Source organism: Onychostoma macrolepis, chromosome 01 (genome assembly GCF_012432095.1).
Source record: "Onychostoma macrolepis isolate SWU-2019 chromosome 01, ASM1243209v1, whole genome shotgun sequence".
In the NCBI taxonomy this organism is placed as follows: Eukaryota; Metazoa; Chordata; class Actinopteri; order Cypriniformes; family Cyprinidae; genus Onychostoma; species Onychostoma macrolepis.
The window spans coordinates 31,352,647-31,372,206 of NC_081155.1; the positions used below are offsets into that span (position 1 = coordinate 31,352,647).

The 19,560-nt window shown below is 35.5% G+C and overlaps 1 protein-coding gene across 1 annotated transcript in view; it reads right to left on the reverse strand.

Moving 5' to 3' along the window:
* Positions 1–19,560, reverse strand: part of si:dkey-92j12.5 (multiple PDZ domain protein) — a 45,943-nt gene that overhangs the window by 11,433 nt on the left and 14,950 nt on the right. The window contains exons 15-30 of the mRNA XM_058768352.1: positions 19,242–19,430; positions 17,820–17,981; positions 17,421–17,630; positions 14,740–14,820; positions 12,666–12,777; positions 9,437–9,635; positions 7,494–7,625; positions 7,145–7,414; positions 6,881–7,058; positions 4,701–4,799; positions 4,506–4,571; positions 4,368–4,427; positions 3,229–3,403; positions 2,720–2,928; positions 1,487–1,578; positions 1,107–1,152 (exon numbers count right to left, since the gene is read on the reverse strand). Of these exons, the coding sequence (XP_058624335.1) occupies positions 1,107–1,152; positions 1,487–1,578; positions 2,720–2,928; positions 3,229–3,403; positions 4,368–4,427; positions 4,506–4,571; positions 4,701–4,799; positions 6,881–7,058; positions 7,145–7,414; positions 7,494–7,625; positions 9,437–9,635; positions 12,666–12,777; positions 14,740–14,820; positions 17,421–17,630; positions 17,820–17,981; positions 19,242–19,430 (2,280 nt within the window). The remainder of the gene's footprint in view (positions 1–1,106; positions 1,153–1,486; positions 1,579–2,719; positions 2,929–3,228; positions 3,404–4,367; positions 4,428–4,505; positions 4,572–4,700; positions 4,800–6,880; positions 7,059–7,144; positions 7,415–7,493; positions 7,626–9,436; positions 9,636–12,665; positions 12,778–14,739; positions 14,821–17,420; positions 17,631–17,819; positions 17,982–19,241; positions 19,431–19,560) is intronic.

A 19,560-nucleotide genomic window follows, 5' to 3' on the forward strand; every position in this document is an offset into this window, starting at 1 on the left:
CTCTTCGACTGCCTTAGAGAGAATGCGGAACAGTTCGGCATCCATCCCTGGCTTGGAGTCGCTAGGCTCAGCAGACGGAGAGGGGGCGGGTTCAGCATTAGAGCCTGAAATATACTCCGTGTCTGATGCTATTAGAGACATGCTGTCATCTAATAGCTCGTCCTCGAAGGCGCTGAACGAGACCATGTCACTCACATCAGCAGAGGGACGCTGGTCTTCGCGCTCGAAGAGAATGGGAGAAATCACTCTGCTTGGAGGGGGCGAGGCACGTGGGATCTTGGCCGGCGTGAGCTCGCTCGTGACGATCACTTAATCCCTTTGCCCCGCTGTTTTTTCCTCACAGGTCCCTGGGAGGAAGAAAACGGGAGGGCACAAGGGAGGATTCGCTCTCTAAAAAGAAAGCGATCCGAGTGTGCAAAGTGGCGAGACTCATGTTCACGCAGTGTGAACAATCCATCTTGCTCAGAGCGGCATCTGCGTGGGGTTTACCCAGGCAGGAAATGCACTCTGAGTGGCCGTCACCATCGTGCAGGGCAATCCTGCACAACGTGCAATGACGGCGCAGCATTTGCAACAACGCCTCTGCTCTTTTAGAGAAATTTGCTTTTAGGCTCGCCGGATGGCAGCAGGGGATGAGCTGGTATCTGTGGAGATCGCTGAAGCGAGCTCGAGAGCAAGCGGAAGCAGTGAGAGGTCGCAGAAGAAAAGGCAGCTTCTATCCACAGCGAGGCGTTTCCACGGCGAGCGTCTTCAGTCCCGAGTGTCAGCGAAGGGAGACCGTCGTCGCTGAAGGAGAACTGATCTGAGATCCTATGGCGAAATGCCCACTTATATAGGCAGATGGCCCCGCCCATTCTGGCGAGCTCTGGCTGGCTTCACCGCCATAGGCTCGTGCAGCACCGCTGGTTCATTTGTTTAATTTTTAATACACTGCACGTACCAATGGCCTTGCAGTTACACTGCGTGAAAAGGAGTTTTCCCCATTAGCGTCTAGCGACGCAGTACGGGTGAAGTATCGAAAGGGAACTATAATTATTGTGTCTTTTACTGTTTTAAGAAGTATTAGTTTATTTGTTTGTGTGTGTGTGTGTGTGTGTCTCCATTGCCTCCTTTACTGGTCCTGTAGTCATTTGTTTCTGTGAAGCTTTATTCCTGATGAGAAAATTATATACGTGCATCAAAATAAGTAACACATACACACTATATATACACTATACATATAGTAGGATACAAAGTCTGAGACCTTTGTGAAAATGCTTCTAGTTTTAGTTTAGATTTGTATTCATGCGCATATACAGTGCGTTTGATAAATAGTGCAGAATATCTTCCTTTGTTTTAAATATTTAAAAATCCAAAGTCTTTCTTATTTCTGCTGGTTTAAAAAAAAAAAAAAACTTATATAAATGAACCATGTATATAAAGAGCATATTAAAATGCATGTAGAAGACAGCTTGTGTTAATCTGCATTCACATGAAAATATCTCACCTTGTGAGCAGAATCCTGACTTTAGCTGGAGCATTGTTGATGATTGCTGTTGCATTCTGGTGGCTGCGTCCATACAGCACTTGTCCATTTATCTTCAAAATACACACATAAACATGCTGAAGATTAACCCTTGACCTTAGATAAGACACATAGTTTACTGTGTTTAGCTCTTTTAGTTATATTGGGGAGACTGGGGCAATTGTAGCATACCATCATTCGGGGCAATGTCTACATACCATCTTTAAATATTACCTTGTGTCTCAAATAAGAGGATAATATTAAAAAGTAATACAAATTCCTTTTATTTCTTGTTAATAATACTGAATTATTTTCCTTCTAATACCTTTCACTCCTAAATGGGACTTCTTCATAAAGCTGTCAAATGTGTATTTAATAATAATGATGTTTATTTGATTTGATAATGCATTTGATGCATTTAATATATTTTAATATTATATTAAATTGATTAGAATGATCTACAATTAGATGAATCCTTTTCACTATATATGTATTACTCAATATTTCTCTAAAAATATAGTAATATTTGCAGATGAGCACAACATTTAATCTACTGTAGGTAGTTTAATGACAAAATGTTATATTATATAAAAGTTTGCATGGTATAACCATTTGTCATTTATGGTAACTCAACAATCTACAGGAAAAAAGGCATCAAACTTTAGATACCAGAACAAAAATATTCAAAGAATCTCAAAATCGGTATTTGTTGAAATGACCACAATTCACCTGTTTTCGTGTTTCATCAGAAATGACCTGCCCAACTCAATCCGAGCAGCTGAGTCCTTAGCCATCTTCTAGAATCGGCTAATCTTCCATCTTTATTTGACCCTCTAACTCTAGCACTCTCTATTCTAATTCTATTCTTAATAATAATAATAATAATAACAATAGTTTTTCTTATCTTTTTGTATTCTGTTTTCTTTTTATTTATTATATAATAAAAAAATAAAAAAAACCTTGCTATGTGTACTGTGTTAAGCTAAATGAGACTTGTTATAGCACTCTTTTGTTGATTTTGATTGCTTCCATAGTCCTCATTTGTAAGTCGCTTTAGATAAAAGCGTCTGCTAAATGACTAAATGTACTGTAAATGTAAATGTAATGTAAACTGAATGGGTTTGCTTTCTAATTATAAACAACATATAAAGCAATAAGGCTTGATTGCGCAAATGAAATGTTTCTGTTGGCCAGTCAAGAGTTCAGTCTTCTCACCTCCAGTAGTTCATCTCCCACTCTGACCCGACCATCTGCCGCAGCGGCCCCGTCTGGTTTGATCTCTGACACGTGCACACTCATTCTACCACGAGCTCCATCTCTGTTTCCTGACAAACACAATCCCAGTCCAGAGCTGTGTGAGCCACAGTCCAGATCAAACATGTGCAGCTCTCCAGGCAGACTGCCATACCTCTGCTGCATGCGGCCTGCTTACACACACATAAATATGTAAAAACATCCAGATAAAACAATATAGACACATTAGCAGACACACTAATAGAGGCACTGACTTGTATTCAGAGCTAATGATATTTTTGATCCTCTAAGCTTGGTATGTATATTAAGTATGTTTTATTAAGTAAATATGTTTGATGTGTTTCCCTTGTTGGGAATGATTCACTGCTCTGCACAATGTAGGTGATTTCAGGTTTGACTGTCTTTAGGGGACATTTGGCCCCTTTTATGTAGGTGAAAGCTGAGCCACACACAGACACATTCAAACATACTCCAATAAGAGGCATGCTGCTGCTCGCTGTGATGATGTGAAGGCTCTTCTGGCAGGGGTGGTCTCTCTGGAACCCTCTGCACTCCATCTGTTTCTGTGTCGACTTGCCTAGAGGGCAGTTTCAAGAGGGGGGGAGCTAAATGTGGAGGCTTCCCCAACTTCCAGTCTTCTGTACGCTACAACAGCACCATAAAAAAAAGTTATTACATTCTTCAGTTATTTTTAAAAATGTATTTCATTGCATTTTTACTTCTCAGCCTCAACAGTATGTTACAACATGGCTAACAAAAATCTGACAAAAATAAGTGTGCATAATTGTATTAAATGTGCACCTGTAATGTTTTTTTTTAAACAGTACTTGCAAATAATATAATATCAATAAAAATTAAAGTACAGTTGAGAGAACTTATAGAGAATACACCTTCATGACTATGTTTGGTTACACTTTATTTTACAGTGTCCTTGCTATACGTTACATTCATAATGACAATAAATTATGCATAATTACATACAAGTAATCCTAAAACAAACCCTAATCCTAACCCTAACCATATATTAAGTACATGTAGTTAATTAGTATTACTCAGTACTTAAATGTATAATTACACTGTAACAAGAACACCTTAAAATAAAGTGTAACCCTATGTTTCTTAATAAACCTTGTAATGATATAAAATTAAAAGTTTTACTTTAATGTCGAGTTTAAATAATGTTTCAATATCTTATGTGGGGCTTTAAAGAAGAAGTATCTTATTTTGGTGTTGACTAACATACTAAGGCACATGTGAGGTACTTGATTATAATTTTAACTGGTGTGTTATTCAATATTTCATTCAGAGTTAATACATTTAATGCACTGCAACTGCAACTTCATTATTACAAATGTGTAATTACAAATATATTTAAATACATGACATACACGTTTTAATAGAAATATCATTAAAGTAATAAAAGTATTGAAGTACTGTTTCAGTTTATCATAAATGCTGTATATTTGGCAGTATTTCTTTTAAGCCCAGTTTTTAAAAGTATAATTATGAGTACCTTCACAAGGGTAGTATTAAGTGTGTGTGGAGCCTATAATTTGTTATTTATATACATATATATTGGATTATTACTCTGCAAACAAACATCACAGACCTTAAAGGGGATGGGACTGAAGGGGTAGGTTGGGGAGAGATTATTCGGAATCTCGGGTTCCTAAAGATGAGATAAGCATATACATAAAACACCTAAAAGACACTAATGATAAACACAGTAGCATAAGCAAAAACACACCTGATTATTTGGAGAATTTGATTTTGACACATTGTCATCTTCAGAGCAGTTGTCAAGAGCTGAAAACTGGACATAGAGAGGCGATAAATGTTTTATGTACTCATGTTTTGTCTTGTCTAGAGTATATTCTAGCACTGAGTGTGGGTATTTGTAAAGTGATTATATGTGTGCATGTGTGCAGTATGTGTACTGTACCTGAGGACTCTGCACTAGTAGTTCTACTTTGTCTCCTGCTCTACGGATCGCCTCCACGGCTTCTTCATGAGTAAAATCACTCACATCCACACCTTGAACCTGCAAACACACACATTAAAAATGCAATGTGTGAAGTTCTTTCTCCAGTCACTCATTACTTTCAACATACTTCTACTTTCAGGTTCACCAGTTTGCCCCAGATTTTCTTTAAACTAATCTTGTTATCTAGTTTATTTAGGTCAGAGTAGGAGTGATGCATTAGCTTATTATGACCAGCAGATGGAGATCATCAAACATCATCCAAATCCAATTACTGTTCATAAACACTAACTAGTCTCAGCCTCAGGCCATCTGATGCATATTTCACACAGAAATAGCAAGAGCAGATTGAAATCACCCATACCAATCTGACTGTATGGTTTTTACTCATGTTGTTTCAAACCTGTATGTCTTTCTTCTGTGGAGCACAAAAGGTGATTTTTTTTTTCACAAGGGTTATCAGCTTCTTCTTTTATGATTTCTTTAGGAAGCTTTTGCATCCTTTTAAATGCTCGACAGCCCGAGTTCTCATTTAAGTTCATTAAATGAAACAGAGTAGTCATAAAAATTCTAAAGTTGTAAATTATACAAAATTGTAACATTCTAAAATTATAACAATTATTTTTATTATTATTATCATTATTATAATTTTTTTTGCACTCCAAAAAGTCATACATACAGGTTTGAAACAAGGGTGAGTTTCAATTTTTAAATCATAGGATTAGTTTTCGAGGTTCATGGCATCAAATCCTTATAGCTGTCACGGTGCACACAGCAGGGAGGAACAAGGAACATGCAGATGAGGATAAACTCAAAATAATAGTCTTTAATGTTGACATCAGGGCAGGGCAGGGCAGGGCAGGGCAAGGCAAGGCAAGGCAAGGCAAGGCAAGGCAAGGCAAGGCAAGGCAAGGCAAGGCAAGGCAAGGCAAGGCAAGGCAAGGCAAGGCAGACAGGAACACCGGGGAGTAACGAGTAGACCAGACAAACACTAACTGAACAGGCAGGAACTTATATACACAAGATAATTACACACACCTGAACAGAATAACAGACATTCACACTAAACAAGGACAGGAAGCAAACCAAATAAGGAAACAAGAAGCAGGAACACATGACACACAGGACAGAGGACTGACAATAGCAAATGAACTAGATATTAATTATATGTGACCCTGGACCACAAAACCAGTCTTAAGTGTCAACTATTTTTTTTAAATAAGCTTTCCATTGATGTATGGTTTGTTAGGATCGGACAATATTTGGCTGAGATACAACTATTTGAAAATCTGGAATCTGAGGGTGCAAAAAAATCAAAATATTGAGAAAAACGCCTTTAAAGATGTCCAAGTGAAGTTCTTAGCAATGCATATTACTAATCAAAAATTAAGTTTTGATATATTTACGGTAAGATATTTACAAAATATCTTCATGGAACATGATCTTTACTTAATGTCCTAATGATTTTTGACATAAAGCATTTTTGGCTATTGCTACAAATATACCCCAGCGACTTAAGACTGGTTTTGTGGTCCAGGATCACATATTGCTTTACATACTTATTTGTGTATTGGTAACACTTTACTGAGCAGTGCCCATTATATATGTTACATGTGCTTACTTTAGTAATAACAGAAAATTATGCACAATTACAAACAACTAACCCTAATCCTGACCCAATAGTAAGTACATGCTGTTAATTAATATTACTCAGCGCTTAACTGTGTAATTGCACAGTAACAAGAACACTAAAGAAGGAATGGTAGCACTTTATTTTACAGCCCTGTTCTGCATGTACATACTATGTACTTGTCATAGTATAAAAACTGGGTAACAACTAGGCACTAACTCTGAACCTACCCCTAAATCTAACCCTAACCCATGTTGTTACCTTATATAATTCGGTACTTTCTTTGTAAGTACAGGTAAGCGTACATAATATGAAATAAAGTGCAAACAAGGAAATAACTCATAGTTTCATGATTTTCTGATCATAATTATTTTCTGCCAGTTTCCCTATAAATATTTGTGTCATAAATTTTGTATTTTTTTCTGTTATTGGAATTTCTAAGTGGGCAGTTGTTGGCTAGAGTAAGCAATAAAGAGCAATAGTTAAAGGCTGCTATCTAATAAAAACTCACCTGAAGAATTCGGTCTCCTTCTTTCAAAGTGCTGTTGCGTGCAGCTGGACTGTCCTCTGCGATGTGTTTTACAAAGATGCCCCGTCTCATTTCTCCATTGCTCAGTCGACTGCCCATACCACGACCCCCCACCACACTGAAGCCAAGACACGTGCCCCCAGCCCTGAATAATGTTACTCTAGGACAATAAACACAACCATATTAGCATTACACATCAACATACTAAAAGTGAATGTGTCGATGTTTTGATAATTTATGGGATACCTTCTAGGCTGACTCCATGAACTACGCTCTTTCCCATGCATCTCTTCTTCATCTTTTCGTCTGTCTTTTTCTCTCCCTCGTCTTTGTCCGTTCTCACTCTGCAAGACCGATCTTTCATTCATCACCTTTTTGTCTCTTTCCAGTCTTTCATTGCTTTCTCTTTGTTTAATTTGATTGTGGCTATCTATTCCTTCATTCTCTTCTTCAGTTTGAGTCTTTCCATTCACTCCTTTACCATCCACTGTACTTTGTTGTTCAGAAATGCATTCTCTAATATAAAGCAAACAAGCATTAGAACACCATCAGAAACAAGAAAACAAACAGACAAAAAGATTTTCTGTCTCCTTACAGGGGTTTAAAAGGCAGCTTTTGTGAGTGCTTGGGTTGGACAGTAGCTGTTCTGTGTATTTCTATTTCCTCTTTTGATGGGGCATAGCTGGCTCTGTGCATGTCCAGGAAGGCAGCAGGCACATAAGTCACACTGATACAAAAACACACAAGAACAAGCAAAAATGGGTTTGATTGAAGTTGTTTTGATGAAGAATCCAATTTCAACAATCAATGAAATGTGCTGCTAGCTAGAACATAACATTTTCTTAACAGATGAAATCTATAAAGATTGAAGTACTTATAAAGTCTAATTGAAAAATTTTAAATAGTTAAACTAACACCCAAAAGTTCGGGGTCAGCAATTTTTTTTTAAAGACATATAGTGGGTAAAATAAATATTGAGCATGTCTCCATTTTTCTCAATAAATATATTTCTAAAGGTGCTGTTGACTTGAATTTTTCACCAGATGTCGGTAACAACCCAAGTAATCCATACATACAAAGAAAACAAAACAAATACGTTCAGAAATTACATTATGTGTAATAAAATGGAATGTCACAGGGAAAAAGTATTGAACATATGAAGAAAGGGAGGTGCAAAAAGGCATGGAAATCCAAGACACCAGCTGAAATCGATCAGTAATTAGAAAACAATCCTGCCCCATGTCAGTGGAAATTAATATTAGCTGGTTCAGTCCCAACACTTACAGTACCAGGATGATGAAGATGAAACAAGGGAGGACATTTTAGCAAGACAATGACCCCAAACACTCTGAGGAAACTCTCAAATGGTTTCAGAAAAAAGAAAGTAAAGCTGCTAGATGGCCAGCCAGTCACATGACTTGAGTCCAGTAGAAAATAAGAACTAAAGATCACAGTTCATAGAAGAGGCCACAGAACCTTCAAGATTTGAAGACTCTGTGGAAGAATGGACCAAAATCACACCTGAGTAATGCATGCCACTAGTTTCTCCATACAGGAGGCGTCTTGAAGCTGTCATTACCAACAAAGGCTTTTGTACAAAGTATTACATTTCAGTAGTTCAATACTTTTTCCCTGTGTCATTCCATTTTATTACACATAACCTAATTTCTGAACTTATTTGTTTTGTTTTATTTGTTTGTATGGATTACTTGGGGTGTTACTGACATCTGGTGAAAATTTCATGTCAACAGCACCTTTAGAAATATATTTCCTGGGAAAAATGGTGACATGTTCAATACTTATTTTACCCACTGTAGGTGATGAATTAAATTTATCAAAAATGGAAGTATTTACAATGTTACAAGAATTATAATTTTTAAATAAATGTTCTTTTGTACTTTCTATTAATCATAAATCCTGAAAAAAGTATCACAGTTTCAACTATTAAGAAGCACATGTTTTTGTCGGCGCTGACAGAATCATGGGCAGCACGCAAACGAAAGCTCATAAAACGAAGCTGTGCTTTGGGCGACCCGAGTTTGAATCCCAGCTCGCAGTCCTTTTCCTCTCTCTCCCACTTCGTTTCCTGTCAATATATACTGTCCTATCCTGATAAAAGGCAAAAATGCCAAAAATAAATCTTAAAAAAAAGAAGCACATAATTTCAACATTGATAATAGTAATGATATTTCACAATAGTACTGTTTTTTACTGTATTTTTGATCAAATACAGTAAATGCACCCTGGTAAGCATGATAATCTTCTTTTATAAACATTTTAAAAAACATTTACCAACCCCAAATTTTCAGAATGAATGAATATATTTGTTTGCTTGTTTGTGCATACACAATTCGAACAAACTTATTTTGTGAATGTAAAAATAACACCACTTGTTTGATATAATACATTTTATTGCGAAAAGTTATCCTGCATTCATTTGCATTACATTTATATAAAAACTAGAAGTCAATGTTAAGTTCCCATTTAGATAAAGCTTGGTAAGTGTGCGTGTGTGTGTGTATGTGTGTGTGTGAGCACCTGAGATCAGGTCCGATCAGCGAATGTCTGCGTAGCATCGCTCTGGATTGTGCATTGGTCAGGTTGGTGGTGGATTCTCCATTGATGGCAACAATTCCATCCCCCACTGCCAGTCTCCCGTCTTTACAGATCGACCCGCCATGAACCACAGAGCGGATTATCATGCCTGAACCATCCCTTAAGGCACTCACTGTCATTCCTACACACACACACACACGTATCATGTACATAGTCACCTGAGGTATGTATTTATTTTGTCACAAGTTGTATTTTTCATTTTATATTTTTGTTCATTACTTTTTACATCTTTGCTGTTTATTAATTGTTTTACTGTGTGCCAAAAAAACCTATAAGGTTCTTTTCTCACAAACCACCTCATACACTCTTAAAAATAAAGGTGCTTAAAAGGTTCTTCACAGCGATGCCATAGAAAAATAATTTTGTCTCCACAAAGAACCATTCAGTCAAAGGTTCTTTAAAGAACCATCTCTTTCTTACCTTTTTATAATCTGAAGAACCTTCTTAAGGTTCTTAAGATGTTAAAGGTTCTTTATGGAACCATTTAGACAAAAAAAGGTTCTTCTATGGCATCGTGAAGCACCTTTATTTTTAAGAGTGTATAGTGTGAAAGGGCCAGCATGAGTTAAATAAACTGTATATTTTTTTTCTTGCATAATAACTGTGGAAATGTTCAACTGCTATTTTTGTAGCCGAGACTATAAGGTGTGTGCCTGTACAGAAACAGGCTTTCAAAAATAAACTTAAACAGACAAATATTCACTGAAGTAAAAAGTGTGACAACTAGCCCCAGGCTCTCCCAACAGTGAATATTTTAGTATATATATACATTTAGTCATTAGTGTATATACATTTAGTCATTTTTATTTAAACAAGATTCTCATAACCAGCTCAAGTGTTTGTTAAAGTGTGGGTGTAACCAGCTCAACAATGGAAGTTTAACCACATCAGACATTTCTTTAAAACTACAAATGGAATATCATTATTCGCTAATTTTCATTTCCATACCCCGCAAACCCCTTAACTGTCTGTCTTATCAATTCAAACTCTCTTATTCAAAGCAAATGTAAGATTATTTCTAAGTAACAATGAAAGTGTCAGCGTACCATGTAGAGTCAGTGCATTTGAGAGGGTCTTAATACCTCTCACTCACCTTTATGGCATATAAAGTGTTGAATTTGACTCATGTTGTATTAAAACAGCGTGTGCCTTCAACAATTCATTTTACGAGTATTAAATTGAGCTAATGAGCTTCAAACAGTGCCACTGACTTCATCGTGGGTGTAAAGTGACTGGTTGGCTTTGTACTATTTTTTGCTCTTACAAATCTGTCTAAATTGCTCTCAATTTGAAGCATGCACCATGCAAGCCTACATTAAATATAATATGCAGCTGATTTATGAATAATTAGGAGTCCATGCAAAGAGAAAACACATGCAATATGAACACACATGAGAGCTAACAAGCAAGGAAACACACACCAATCATGGAGACAACACTATGGTCGTAAAGAATTTGAGATTCATCGATTTTGAAGTTTTTATTTTCAATTTGAACATTCATTTATCAGGTTTCTTGTCTGAACAGTCAAATTACAGTACAATCATAGTGCGCTAGTTACAGAAGTGCACATTTGACCATGTAAAGCACAGCACAGGACAGAGATGACACAAGAGAACACCAAAACAAAAGACACACAACACATCACGATTTATAATCTCTATTCCATCATCCAACATAAATAACTGACTGTGTCAAGTTAATAAAAAAAAAATCAAGATGAAATGGGATGCTGAATTAAATAATACTCATGCAGAGCTTTGTGTCAAATCGATGAATATTCATTGGTATAAATACTTCATCAAAAAGAAAGAAAAATAGCAAGATAAAATTTTAATGGAAACCACGACTTTTATATTCTTCACTGAGCCTTATGATTTTGCCAATGAGATGGTGTAGTTGCATAGATACACTGCAGAGCTTAACAATTACGATGGCCTGAGGCCAGTGTTAGATCTTCGGGGCAGTTGACAGGATGTCATTTACTCTATTGGGTCATACATTCTGTGATGTATTCATTCCTGCAAATTATGCTGAAATACATCCACAGTGTAAAGTTATGTAGCTGACATAAATAAAGCCTTGTCAAACTTGTGAGTGATTTGTAAAAATCTTAATCACATCATTAAGAATGGAGTAAATATTTCAAACAAATCATGGCATGCCATCATGCTCAAGTGTGTTTATGAATTTATAGGTTTTAATGGAGTTGTAATGGTATGGTTGTAAAATTCCAGCTATTATTGCTTAAAAATATAATCATTAATTAAATTAATCAGATTAATAATTGAACTTGTTTAATGGAAATACAAAAATATTTTTTTTGATATGAATATAAAAATATACTACTGTTAAACTTGACTTTTAATAGTTTGGGGTCAGTAAGATTATTTGATGTTTTTGAAAAGTCTCTTTCACTCACTAAGATGCATTTATTTTGATCACAAACACAGTAAAAACTGTAATACTATGAAATATTATAGCAATTTAAAATTTAATATATTTTCTATGTGAATATATTTTATTTATGTGAGTCATTCTAATATGCTGATTTGATGCTCTAGAAACATTTCTTATTATTATCATTGTTGTAAAAAAATGGTGCTGCTTTATGTATTATGTATATGTATTAATTTATTTATTTAGTGGAAACCATGCTACATATTTGTCAGGATTCTTTGATAAATAGAAAGTTCAAAAGAAAGGCATTTATTTTTACAATTTATTTTTTAAAGAAATAACTTAATACTTGAAATACTAGAAATACTGTGAAAATAGTGTGTAGGGCAAGTTCAAATCAGAACTACTAGCCTGACAGGGCCAGCAAAAAAAAAAACTCCATTTACAGTACAGCTTGACTTGACTGAAAACATCAGAGAAAAACACATATTCTAAGAAATCACAACTCTTTTTAAAAAAACATACATACAAACTAAAGTACATGCTAGTTAGCAAAAAAAGTTGTAAAACATCATATCATGAACTAATACAAAACTTTACATCCCTACGTAATATATTGCATGTGAACAACATCTATACGCACATATAAACACACGTTACAGGTCTCTCACAGAATTCACCTCTCTGTGAAACATACTGAGGAGGTATAAGAAGACAGACAGGAAGAGTGTAATGAACAGGGTTAACATACCCAGACTGGAGTTTCCCCTGACTATAGTTATGGTTCTCTCATAGCCACTTGAGGGGATGGAGACGTGTTTAGCATCAGCCTCCATCTTGCTGTTCTGAGAGTGGGAATTTGTCTAGAACACAAACAGAGAAAGCATCAGGCATCTTTACTCAGTCAAACAGCCTATTTTCTTCGCATATGCGGTAAATGGAAAGCAAAAAGATCTCTAGAGCTGCTAAGAGCCCTTTTAAACATCTGTCCTGCAGCAATGCTTCATTTCCAGTGCTGAAAGTGTTTATTTAGTACACAGGCATCCAGTACTCCAGAGAGATCCCAGGCGAGTCGGTGCCAGTGAATGTGTGACTGAATGACATTCATAGCAACAAGAACAATCCTCTGATGAGCAATTTCTTGCACTTTTTTTTTTAAAGTTGTCAACAGATGAAGTCAGATACAGTCCTTGCTGTCAAGACAAGAAATACAGTTTTCTAATGTTCACTAACTTCTTCCAAATCCTGACCCAATGGATCAAACCCAGAACATAGCCAGGGTCCAAAATAGCCTCTTGCCAAAGGCCAAACACAAGCAAGAATGCATTTTTTGAATGATTTTCAACATTTAAACAGAAGTCTCCTATGCTCACTAGGGCTGCAATTACTTGATCAAATACAGTAAAAAAAAAAAAGCTATTATTGCTTAAAAATGTAAAGAAAAAAAAAATTAAATAAGTTATCAAATAGTTATCCAGTCTTCAGTGTCACATGATACTTCTATCATTCTAATATGCTTATTTGATGCACAGGAAACATTTCTTATTATCACGCTGAACAGTTGTGCTGCTTAATATTTTTGAGGAACCTATGATACTTTTTTTCAGGAATCTTTGATGAATTCCTTTCATCAAATCCTGTTCCTTCGAGAAGGAACAGCATTTGTTTCAAATATAAATATTATCTTTTTCTGTAAATTTTGATTTGACTTTTATGCATGTTTGTAGGTTAAAGTATAAAATAAAATCTAAAGTGAAGAAAACAAACAATTACTGACACCCAAACATTTGAATGGTAGTGTACATTAGTACATTAGATAAACTGTCAGAATATGATAACAAAATACAAAAAGATTACATTCATTAACATTAGTTAGGTTTCGTGAAATAAGAACAACAGGTTTTTTACAACCTTTATTAATCTTGGTTAATGCTGTTCTATAAATATACTACTGTTAATTATTAATTAATGTTTGTTCATTAAAAATGTATTTATACAAATTAAAATATATGTAGAAATGAACATTAGCCCAGATTAACAAATCCCATAAAAGCGTTATGTTAGCTTCTGAAACTTACTGTAAAGTGTTCCCTAGAACATTGATAGTTTATTACAAGTATTACACATATTCTAAAGAGTTTTTAATTTATGTACATTTTATGCCCTCCAGATTTCCATGTGGTGACACATAAGTGTAATAGCCTGCAGTGTTTGTCACCAGTATGCAAGAAACAGGTAGATAAATAATAATAAAATATTTTTAAAAAATACTGCAAAATACATAATGCTACATACAATTTGTTCACCATTGGCAGATAAGGCAAAAAAGTTAATAATACACAACAATACAGTCAATAACAAAACATTTAAATGTGTTCTCAACAATCCATCCAAATGAATGAATGCTTTACACACTTGCAGTCTGGAGTAAACCAAAACCCTCATGTGAATAAGAGATGATGTCACGCAAATCCTGTCAACAAATATCCTCAACAGTTAAACCCTGGCAGCTAGAATGACCACACTGAATTAGGTCAGTGGAAAAAAAAACACTTTCTCTTTCGCCAGCTAACTGCTTGAGTGCAACTAGCCCAAAACAACCGCTGTTTACAAATCAACTGCTGTAGGAACCCACAAAAGTATATCATTTTGAAGTAGGAAATCTAAACTTTACACTGTGCTGTAAACAACCAACCAATCTGTCAAAAGTCAGTGAAAAGAAGTTGGTTCATGTAGCTTAGATGTTACTCCACCACAGCATTGTTGCAAAACAGATCACATAGCTAAGTATTAAAGCAGGTAAAGCAATATGTAGCCTACTGTACCTGCAAAGTGGCGTGCTGGTTGTAATGTTCTAAATGGAAGTTGCCTGTTACATCAGCTCCTGTGTCCTGAGTGTCATTTTCCTGTCAATGACAAAGCTGTATTAAATCTCCTACTCAGGAATCATGTCCCACTTCTCTCTTTATCTGGACACAATCACATATGCACTCGAAAGACTTTTAACTTTGCAAAGAAAAAGAAAAAAGACAAGTTCCCAGCACTAGCTAAACCCAATTTCAGTGTCGTGGGACACATAAACACAAACGCACCACTTGTTTTAGGAGGCTGGTGTTAGAATTCAAGAGACATCAATTATTGAAAGATTCCAGTAACCAGAGACTCATGAGCCACAGTTACTGAGACCCAGTTCACAACAAAGACCACCATCAGATTAAAGTAGATCTCCAATAATAATACTAGATGACAGAATATACACGATGACAGAGGCAACACAAGGAGATATCATTCGAAACAAGTAAGAAAATGTTCAATACATAGTGTGCCATGAGCATCTTGAATTTTTCCAAACTAAACTAATGTACAACACTATTTTAATTGTTTACTATCAATGTCCAGCAGCGCATGCACATGTATTGTAGGAAAATTCTGTCATTTTTGTTTTTATTTTCTTGAAAAATGAACAAAAGCAATTTCTGCCAAATCTCAAATCACCATTCATTCTATGAGGTGATAATGATGGAAATGATTACTTAAAAATGTTAAGAATAAAATGGCCAAATCATTTGTCTTGTTGAGGTGAATTTCATAGCTAACATTTAACTGCATTTCTATCACGACAACTCTTTGAAGATTTAGCATGGTAATGGATATGGCAATGTTAGTGTATTTGGTCTTGGCGGAATAGGTCTGCTACGCTGCTGCTGAATTGCTGCTGCTTATTGCTGTCATTGTAGATTATTGCTGCTGCACAAATAGCATACATAATAACGGTAGCAGATCTATACAGGTGGAGCTGGGGAAAGTGGAGGGTTTCAGAGGAACTCTGAAAATGCACTGCGAGCCACTCTAGTGAATGATAACCAGCCATTTAAATGTAAAGCAGCAAGCTCATTGCAACATGAACCAATCAGCTTATGCCCAACAGTTTAACTCCACCCAAAAATGAAAATTTTGTCACTAATCACTTACCCCCATGTCGTTCCAAACCCGTAAAAGCTTTGTTCGTCTTCGGAACACAATTTAAGATATTTTGGATGAAAACCGGAAGGCTTGTGACTGTCCCATTGACTGCCAAGTAAATAACACTGTCAAGGCCCAGAAAAGTATGAAAGACATCATTAGAATACTCCATCTGCCATCAGTGGTTCAACAGTAACGTTATGAAGCTACGAGAATACTTTTTGTATGCAAAGAAAACAAAAATAATGACTTTATTCAACAATTCGTCTCCTCCGCGTCACTGTAGCACCATTTTGTTTTGTGTCAGCAGCGCCACATGGATACGCTGTTTTCTTTCAAATCAAAGCGTAAATAAATGTCGAAAACGTATTCGTGTGGTGCTAAAAATGTGTGGTTCCAAAATGGTACTACGGAGGAGACGAATTGTTGAATAAAGACGAAGGAGACGAATTGTTGAATAAAGTCGTTATTTTTGTTTTCTTTGCGTACAAAAAGTATTCTCGTAGCTTCATAGCGTTATGGTTGAACCACTGATGGCAGATGGACTATTTCTGTTTTTTATACTTTTCTGTGCCTTGACAGTGTTATTTACAAGCCTCCCGGTTTTCATCCAAAATATCTTAAATTGTGTTCCGAAGACGAACAAAGTTTTTACGGGTTTGGAACAACATGGGGGGTAAGTGATTAATGACAAAATTTTCATTTTGGGGAGGAGTAACCCTTTAATGCTGTGTTAACGACCCATCAGCCTGCATCTAGAGTTTCATAACAGAACTTGGCATATATTCTAAATACATACAAATGTTTAAAAATAATTTAAAATTAATACTAAAATTAAATATTTTTGCAGTAATGAAATGAACAAATAAATAATAATAATTAATAAAAAATATTTTGATCTCAAGTAAGAATATTTAACATGTTTTTCTTCACATACAAATACAATGTTGTAGTAAAAAGTGTAGTAAAAGTATACTAACTTACTATTACAGTATATATTATTACACTTGTAAACTATTATTATATAATTATAAATGTGTAAAAAAAAATCACACAATACATATTTAAATACTTTAAGTGTATTTTATTTTTTGTGATTATTGTTTTAAAAAATCAATAATATTTCAATTTTAAAATCATACAAAACAATAATATATATTGTATTGATGGATTTGTATGAAAATATGGTTAAAAGGCATTTAAAAAATGCCAACAATACATGATGAAGGTAAGGTAAAATGTTTCCAAGAATATTAAAACCCCTCTGACATTAAAATGCCTGCAGTTGAAGAAACTGTAGTTTGATATACTTGAGTAGTCAAAGCAGCCGTTAGTTACCGATAACTGACGAACATGCTACTGCAAATTACACAGTGGTTCACATTGAATTCTCTTAAATTAAACATGCCTGACATTCTACAAAGACCTAGACCAGAACATTCATAGACATTCAATATCTTGGATTCTTGATTTCTCCTATACAGCTCAAGGTTGTAATTATCTGGTGAATGCTGCTGATTGTGAAGTGAATGGAGAAATTTACCGGTAAGGGTTTGGTGACTCCGATTCGTACGGTGCCCAAAGCAGTGCTCTTCAGGACATGAACGGCCTGAGCCAGACTCGCGTGGCTCAAGTCAGTCCCGTTCACGAACATCAACCGGTCTCCTGGCAACAAGCGGCCATCTCTCTCTGCCAAGCCGCCTTCTACAAGAGAGCGGATCACTATCACAGTACGCCCTGGGTTCATGGGGTCCTGAGAGAGTTTCAGAAAGTGACAGCACAAGAGAGAAAGAGAAGAATAGTAATAAATTAGGAGACACTGCTGCCATGTTGTAGAAGGATTTCAAACCAACTGGGACTCCCCAAACCAACTGATGTGGAGCTCATACTCTGCTGCTCCCTTTTTGCTGTTGTATTGGTACACACACACACACACACACACCTGGTAGTCTAGTATACTGAATCCCAGGCCAGAATCGCCTTTCTGCAGCTCATAGACTTGAATCTCGTTCTCCCACATGGCCTGATGGGATAGCACAGGAGCCTCTGTCATCCATTCATCCGCTCTGCGTGCAAAGAGACCCCCAAATGACTTTTGCTCAGCCTGTGAGAAAAAGTGGACAAGTCAATATTATTTTGCGGTAAAGCATGAGTGGAATCATGTTTCCTCATTTGAAAAAGGACAGCAGTGTTAATTTGTTTAATTTGCTATTTTGTATATTTCATTTTATTATAATGTTAATTGGGAATCCTCTTTAACACTTTATTTTACGGTGCCTTTGTTACACATGTTACATGTACTTACTATCATAGTAATAATAAATTATGCATAATTACATGCAAGTAACTCTAAGCCAAACTCTAATCCTAACCTTAACCATATATTAAGTACATGTAGTTAATTAATATTACTGGATACTTAAATGTATAATTACACTGTAACAAGGACACCTTAAAATAAAGTGTAACCAAACACTTTTATTCTCATCCTCACCCAAGGCAGTCCACAGTCAGTACCTTTTATGCTACTTTAACAATTTTTTCCTTTGTTATTTTTTGGAGCTTGAAAACTCGTTTCTATTCACTGTATAATTGCTCATAAGAGAGTGACAAGTACGTTTATAATTTTTGTCCTTTTGTGTTACACAGAAGAAAAAGGGTAATATGAGTCTGAAACAACATGTGGGTCAGTTCATACCCTTTGCCAAAAAGAAGTACAATTTAGCATAGTTCTAATAAACAGTATTTCTTATGCAAATAATATACTTTAAAACAATATACTTCAGTGCTAACTGAATGTAATGGTTTTTTTTTTTGCATGTTATTTGCAATAAATGTATTCAAATTTAAATTGATATTAAATGCAATTAGCTGAACTTTAGAGTTCTTATTGACCCTCTTAAGCAGGGTATATTTACTATAAAATATGGGTGAAGTTTACTGCTGAATGTAGTGACAAGCATTTATGGTAATTAAAATATACCTTAATATCATTTCTATTGAAAGTTCTATGTAATGTATTTTGTAATTGCAATTTAGTACAGTACATGTAAAACATATTAACTTGTAATATGTAATATCAAACAACACACTACAGTTAAATTCATAATCAAGTATTTTACATGTGCTTTAGTATGTTAGTCAATACATCAAAATAAGTGTACTTCTTTAACACTTAATTAATTACAAGGAAGAATTTTTAAAAAGTATTTAAGTGCATTATGTACTTACAATTAAGTACAATACTATTACACTTGTACAATACAAATGCACACTGACTACAGCTAAGCACTTTTTTTTCACAAGGGTAGTGCATTGCACAAACATTTTCCTTTAAATATCATGATGCACAGACACAGGAAACCTTTTCATTAAATTCTGCTAGCAGCTCCTTGAGTGTGAGTTGTACATCGTCACCATCATCATCATCATCTTCCTCTCCGACTGTGGGTAGGATGAGACGACTGCAAACCACACAAACATTCACAGGAAGTTCCCTCAGCAAGCTCACAACTTCCTTATGTGTCTCACCAATCAGAGAGAACCTGTTCACCTACAGACAGAACAAACACATCAACTTCGCTTGCTCTGCTGAAATGATCCTCTGGGCTTTTCTACTGACAGGAAGGGCTATTTTTAAGTAGCTGTCATGATTGATATTCATGTGCAGTCAGCACTGAATA